This window comes from Pteropus vampyrus, unplaced genomic scaffold (assembly GCF_000151845.1).
Source record: "Pteropus vampyrus isolate Shadow unplaced genomic scaffold, Pvam_2.0 Scaffold14, whole genome shotgun sequence".
NCBI classification, from domain to species: Eukaryota; Metazoa; Chordata; class Mammalia; order Chiroptera; family Pteropodidae; genus Pteropus; species Pteropus vampyrus.
In genome coordinates, this window is record NW_011888795.1 from 4,396,420 (window position 1) to 4,404,311 (window position 7,892).

Sequence of the window (7,892 nt, forward strand, 5' to 3'; positions counted from 1 at the left end):
AATCCATTTTACTTAAGTAACTCTTTTACTAATGTGTAAAGAAAATATTCTTGAGATGAAGTTCCAATTTTTCTCAGATTTCTCTCAGAGAAAGAAACTTAACTAGTGTTACTTATAACATTATTATATGTATCATTATTTTTATTCTCATATCTTATGCACAAACATAAAAATAAAGACATAAAACACATGTACAAAATAAAATTTGAAGCTGAAAATAAATGGTTTATTTTTAAAATAAACACATTTACAAATCAAATTAAAAAAGGAAAATACAAAAGTTCATGGATAAAATAAAAAAGATAATTTTAAACTATTAAAACCTATGGAAAGAAAGTGGATCATTAACGAGTGGAGTAATGCTTTTGTTTCCAAATATGATGACGTGCTTGTTTATTAGAATCATAGGGAACCATCTAAGTTACAACACAGAAGAGAATTACATCAATTTTATATGGTTGTATGATCAGACACTCTATATATTATGATTATTTGTTAACTTGGATGCAGAAGGTCTTCATATTGTATACGTCAAACCACTAAGGTTCTTCTTTAACTTTAGAGACATTTGTTTTAACATGAGAGAACAATTTCTTCCTGCTCTCTAAATTATGTGCTTCCCCATTTCCCTCAAATAGACTGTATTAGGCATCTTCTGGGACATAAAACAAATAAAAAAATTGAAGCAAAATTCTTTTAGAATGAGACACATCATGTCAATTTGTGCTTTAGATTTTAGCATTTGAAAAAGTTCAGTACCAAAGACAGGAATATAAATAGAAAAAAAAAATTAAGAAGTTTCTATGAGCACCCAACAATATTTGGGATAAATATGGAATCAAAAGGTACAAAAAGAATGTAGTATTAGCATGAGAATGGCTCCTTGGTGATGGGACTGTCCCGCATTTACCTAAAGCTCATGCAAGAATTGGTATACAAAGCTTATCTGGAGTCAGTTCTCTAGTCTTGTGAGTGAAGTATTGTTAGGAGGAGTAATTATAGTCTGAAACAAGGAACATCATTAAAAGGCTAAAAAAAAAAAAAAAAAAATAGATCCAAGAATGACTCCCTAGCACACTAGTCAAGAATTCATGATTTTTTTTCAATTTAAAATAATCAATAACTCCTATATAGAGAAACAATTTATTATGGTCTTTAATATTGCTGAAGGACTCTTAAATATAAGAGGTAGTTTCAGAATTGCTTCACAACATTCATACTACTGGATAAGGGTTTCTTTAAATTATGAATTATGGTGTTTCACAGAATACTCAGGCTCATTTATAGGTATTTTATTTCCTTTCCTTTATTTCTCAACAGTCCAAATAGAGATTTATTTCTCCAGTAGTTTGGCACTGAGATTAACATATCTGTTTTTTAAGTGTGTGTGCTCAAAATATACCAGATGATCAAGTAATGCCAGAGGACTGGCTACTACTTAGCATTGACCATGGAAGCTCTGTTCACAACAGACGCCACTGCACCCAGATCAACTGTAGCAGTAATGAGTTACTTATACTTATTTAGGGAAGGCAAGAATTAACAAGTTACCACTCTGTGATCTGTGAACTCACAAATAATATTAATCTGTAGAAAACACTGACACAGAAGCATTACAGTAAAGACGTAATTTAAAGACTGGAAAAGAGTTCCAGTGGCTTGTAATATTGTGCCAAAGACTATTTAAAGTCATACGCATGTGTGTATATATGTGTGTGTGTGTGTGCATGTGTATATATATACACACATATATAATTCACATATGTATATGTATATATACATATATAATTCGTGTATCTATATTACATATACATGTAATATAGATCCATATATATATAATTTGTGTATATGAATGTACATGTATATACATATATATATACACATATATAAGATATTCATCATTCTGTAAACTCTGGACTTAGTTTTTACTTTTCAAAGTCTTAAAAACAGTAACAGTTCACTTAAAACAAACTAAAACAAGTTACACTGACAGTAACTTTTCGGCTGACTTGTCTGGAGTGAGTGTATTAACTGTACCAGTGAATAAAATAGGGAAAATACTAGGGATCCAATTAATTCTCTTAGAATATTAATGATAAAAGCAGCTCTCAAGGTCACTGAGTATAACTTCCACACTTAACAATGGGGGGGATAGAAACAAGTGAGGAGAAATTACTTTCCTAATACTCACATTAGCAAGGCTGAGATCAAAAGACAAATTGCCAAACACCCTGTTCTACGCTTTTCTCACAAACCCGAAAATGCCTTAAAAGCACTTTGCTGTTATTTCACTATTAGCACCATTAGGGGAAGCTTACTAGCAGACTGAACCAAGTGTGGAGCCACCTGTAAACTCTGAAAGACTGATACAAGCAAGGTACAGTAGATAGAGAAGATGGAGTGCTAAATATCGGTTGATGTGTAGATATTCAGAAGTTTACTATAATAAAAAAATTTATGGTATATTTTTCAAGTTGACAAATATGACATTGATTACCTGAGATAGAGGGCACAGGGCGTATGGTAGGAGACAATCAATTATAAGGAGCATTTTTAGTAATACTGCTTTGTATTGTTCTAAGTGAGGGGTGGGTGTCGTGATGGTGTGACATAAAGCAGAATGAGTAAAAGAGCTCATTATCTTCAGCTAAAATAAATTTAGACCCTGATTATTTTTTTAATGATGAGTAATAAGAGAAAAAGAAGAATATACTGGAAATTCATCACAGATAGCTTAGTTTTAAGGGGTCTTTCGATCCACAGCAAAAGGCTGCCCCATGTTAAAATTCAGAGAGAGAGAGAGAAGGAGGGAGGCAGGGAGGGAGGGAGGGAGAGAGAGAAAGAGAGAGAGAGAGAGAGAGACAGAGAGACAGAGAGAGACAGAGACAGAGACAGAGACATGTAGGAACATGGTGAGAGGACAGAGAAAGAGAAATTCACCTTAACCAAGTCTTTGCCTGCAAAGAACAGTGACATCGGGTACTGGTGACAGACTGGTGGTCCTATCATTTTAAACCTTAGTATTGCCTGAGTAAGCAGAACAGCCAGTCATATAGTCACCCTAAATTTATCACTATGGGGAGACTTCCATAGAATTGTTTTCTGTCCATTAAACAATAAATTGGGTATAAAGAAGGGGGAACTCTTCCTTCCTGGGGTTCCCATGGATCTTTTCACCCCTTTCATTGCCCCTTTCATACATTTTTCAAGGATGAATAGGAGAGACCCTGCTCGCCACTTCTAGACCACCTGGAACTTTTCTTCACTGGCATGGCCACCTGCAGCTGCTTCCAGAACCTGCCCTGTGGATACTTGGATTTCTCCCCTTTCCATTTAATGACCGTGAGCACCGTCTTAGCCCTCTTCAGCTCTTTCACCTTCATCTCCTTCACAGCTTTGTACTGCACTAAAATGACGTTGATGTTTCCCCGAGAGGCCATGTTTTCTAGGCCAGCCTTGAGCTCCAGGAGGGCTTGGGTTCCCTGGAGCACGTAGTTGGGGCTTAGGACAACCAGGAGGCGTCTGCTTTTCTGAATGAAGCTCAAGGTCTCATCTGTGACAACTGAGAAAGAAAACACCATGGGGATTAGTGTTGGCTAAGAACTCCCCCAGAGTATGGAGCTTGAGGAGCAAGTGTAGAGAATTTAGGGGAACAGCCTGAGGATTGAGGTGAAACTTTTTACCATGAACACTTTGAACAACTTAATCTTTAAACACATTTACTCTGTTTGCTAAATGTCACTCTGCTCAGGAAGAGAAACTATATGCACATATTACAACCCCAAAAGAATTTCAAACAGGCCTGAAGCCAAAACATCCTTCTATGACATTGGTCTTCAAAAATATTATTTGGAACATTAAGGAACAAATGAATACTGAAATAAATTTCTTCAAACCAGGTGGCATATGGTGGCCCAGCCAAAGCAGCTCCCGAGCCTTTTCTCCCCAAAGATATCCATGTATCATCTCTAGTGCCAGTGAGCATTCAAAAAGATATACATTACAGAGTCAAAAATCATAGAAATTATTTTTTTGTGAACACAGGACAGCAAGAGGAGGAACCTTCATTTTTGAAAGTCCCTTTCTGCTGTCACGTACCTCTTGAGTAGAATGGTATGACTATGTCATTGGAATAAAAACTTTGAAAAAATCTAGCCAACTGAATGGTATTTTGGTTGGCATCACATTCTCAGCTCAACTCTCTATTCTGCTCTCTGCTCTGAAAGCTAAATTAATCCCTGGATCTTTCTCCTTAATCTCCTATCATTATAATGAAGCCATGTGTTTCGGCAGCTGCTGGCTGATGTGTCTGCCTTTGCTACCAGGCAAACACCTTCTTCAGGTCAGAAAAGAAGAGCAAGGAAAATGGAAATTCACTGTAATTTTATTCTGTTGTCAAGGGCTTTGATTAGGTCCTGTCATTAAATTCTTGGGAATAATCCATCTCCTCAAGGTTGTTTATCAAATACTGTATGATATTTTACCTGGAGTTCAGATAGGAGCCAACTCCAGAGAACGCACTAGTGTTGTGGAAAGCTATTTCTTGACTTACCATACTTTCCTAAGCAGTCATTTTGCCCATTTAATCTTCATAAGTACAGAAGCAGTAGAGAAAAACTTGCAATTAAAATAGCATGTGCAACCTGGATGAGAATCCAGGAAAAAGTAATTGTCTACTCCAAGCAGTGTTGCTGGAGGCTGACCATGTGTAAGCATGGAAAAAAGACCCAGAAGCAAAGAGGACCCAGTAAGAGCAGCAGGGAGAATGAGAAGATCAAGATGTAGAAGTATGACGTCCCCCTATTGGAGGTCTTACATTGTGATACTGAATGTCTTTATATAATTTTTCATACAGTAGATAAATATTTGTTGAATGGCTGTATAAATGAACAAATGTATGAATAAATGATTTAAAATTTTATTTTAAAATGAGTAGAATTTATCCTTTAACCGCATAATCAATTTACCATTTCCTGGCAAAATTACAGTGAAGGAGATATCCATTATAAGCAAGATGGACTTATGAGTAATGATTAGGAAGATAAAATAAGCGATCCAGCTAATTCAAAATGAGAAGAAACATTCATGTCTATTTTGTATTAGACTTAAATTGAAACTATTCTCAATTATCCTTATAACATTTTGAAAAACGTGATGTGACTAAGGTAAACAGGATTTTAGGGGAAGAAAATAAGTTTGATGTGCTAAAGATTAGAGATATCACATGCATTTCAACAGTACAAAGATTAACAGTAGGTTTAGGAATGCTATTATGTATTTATGAAACAGACTGGAGCAAGTGTAGAGAATTTAGGGGAACAGCCTGAGGATTGAGGTGAAACTTTTTACCATGAACACTTTGAACAACTTAATCTTTAAACACTTTTACTCTGTTTGCTAAATGTCACTCTGCTCAGGAAGAGAAACTATATGCACATATTACAACCCCAAAAGAATTTCAAACAGGCCTGAAGCCAAAACATCCTTCTATGACATTGGTCTTCAAAAATATTATTTGGAACATTAAGGAACAAATGAATACTGAAATAAATTTCTTCAAACCAGGTGGCATATGGTGGCCCAGCCAAAGCAGCTCCCGAGCCTTTTCTCCCCAAAGATATCCATGTATCATCTCTAGTGCCAGTGAGCATTCAAAAAGATATACATTACAGAGTCAAAAATCATAGAAATTATTTTTTTGTGAACACAGGACAGCAAGAGGAGGAACCTTCATTTTTGAAAGTCCCTTTCTGCTGTCACGTACCTCTTGAGTAGAATGGTATGACTATGTCATTGGAATAAAAACTTTGAAAAAATCTAGCCAACTGAATGGTATTTTGGTTGGCATCACATTCTCAGCTCAACTCTCTATTCTGCTCTCTGCTCTGAAAGCTAAATTAATCCCTGGATCTTTCTCCTTAATCTCCTATCATTATAATGAAGCCATGTGTTTCGGCAGCTGCTGGCTGATGTGTCTGCCTTTGCTACCAGGCAAACACCTTCTTCAGGTCAGAAAAGAAGAGCAAGGAAAATGGAAATTCACTGTAATTTTATTCTGTTGTCAAGGGCTTTGATTAGGTCCTGTCATTAAATTCTTGGGAATAATCCATCTCCTCAAGGTTGTTTATCAAATACTGTATGATATTTTACCTGGAGTTCAGATAGGAGCCAACTCCAGAGAACGCACTAGTGTTGTGGAAAGCTATTTCTTGACTTACCATACTTTCCTAAGCAGTCATTTTGCCCATTTAATCTTCATAAGTACAGAAGCAGTAGAGAAAAACTTGCAATTAAAATAGCATGTGCAACCTGGATGAGAATCCAGGAAAAAGTAATTGTCTACTCCAAGCAGTGTTGCTGGAGGCTGACCATGTGTAAGCATGGAAAAAAGACCCAGAAGCAAAGAGGACCCAGTAAGAGCAGCAGGGAGAATGAGAAGATCAAGATGTAGAAGTATGACGTCCCCCTATTGGAGGTCTTACATTGTGATACTGAATGTCTTTATATAATTTTTCATACAGTAGATAAATATTTGTTGAATGGCTGTATAAATGAACAAATGTATGAATAAATGATTTAAAATTTTATTTTAAAATGAGTAGAATTTATCCTTTAACCGCATAATCAATTTACCATTTCCTGGCAAAATTACAGTGAAGGAGATATCCATTATAAGCAAGATGGACTTATGAGTAATGATTAGGAAGATAAAATAAGCGATCCAGCTAATTCAAAATGAGAAGAAACATTCATGTCTATTTTGTATTAGACTTAAATTGAAACTATTCTCAATTATCCTTATAACATTTTGAAAAACGTGATGTGACTAAGGTAAACAGGATTTTAGGGGAAGAAAATAAGTTTGATGTGCTAAAGATTAGAGATATCACATGCATTTCAACAGTACAAAGATTAACAGTAGGTTTAGGAATGCTATTATGTATTTATGAAACAGACTGAAATGTGTTACTGTCTGTTAGAGATGTACTTTTATTTTAAAAATTAGAGATGTACTTTTATTTTAAAACATTCAGCAATTCAAACTTCTTTTTTTTTTTTAACCTACCAGAATATACTAGACTTTGTAAAATTTTAAACTATATCTCGAAGGTGTAAGCTGATAGAAAGAAAGAAACAGACCCACAGGGAAGGAGAATTTGGTTTGCTAGAAAACAAAAGTGAAGAAAAGGAAATTACCAAATGCCAAAGGGAAATATTCTAATGATTGTCAGTGAGTAATATAAAGAAAAATTCCATGCACTCTATTCTGTAACTATTTTTTAGCAAAAATGAGTCAATCTTGCTCTTTGTAAAAAATATTCTAGGCAAATTAATGCAGATTAGCTAAACTTTCTAAAAATCTAAATGTGAATAAACAGGGCATTTAAAGCTGTGGTATTTAATAGAGCTCTAATCCACTGTGCATCCAAATTTTTTTGAAATAGAATTTTTAAAGTTCACAAAGGAAAATATTTTATACCATAAAACTGCACCTGAATAGTCTACATCTTACAATGCAGTTTTGTTCCTAGAGAGTCTCTGTCTATTAAAACCAAGAATTGGACATTAAGTGTCCAAAGGTGCCACCATAGAGTTGTGCCATGATTCTTATCCATGATCCAAAGCTAAATAGCATCATTTGTACTCATATGAAATACCTACTTCCCCCAGGCAGACTGTCTCGGTCAAAGATGCACAGCTTGTACCCAAATTCATTTTCCAAAACTCCTCGGAGGGTCAGTAATACAAATTCTTCTTCTTCAGCATTTCTTGCGTAGGATACATAAATATCATATTCCTTTCCATCTAGCAACAGGAACACAGGTCCAATATAAATTAGAAAAGTTTCTTGATAGTATTCGATATTTTTCTTAAATCAAACTTTTGCAAAT

At 35.1% G+C, this 7,892-nt stretch overlaps 1 protein-coding gene across 3 annotated transcripts in view; it reads right to left on the minus strand.

Annotated features, from left to right (window-relative positions):
- Positions 1-7,892, minus strand: part of IL1RAP (interleukin 1 receptor accessory protein) — a 134,129-nt gene that overhangs the window by 5,946 nt on the left and 120,291 nt on the right. For 2 of the 3 annotated variants that reach the window (XM_011381528.2, XM_023525770.1), the window contains one exon: positions 7,663-7,806. In XM_011381528.2, coding sequence (XP_011379830.1) covers positions 7,663-7,806 — 144 coding nt within the window. Of the gene's footprint in view, positions 1-776; positions 3,563-7,662; positions 7,807-7,892 lie in introns of those variants that run through there. The other variant, XM_023525772.1, reaches the window with a different exon arrangement.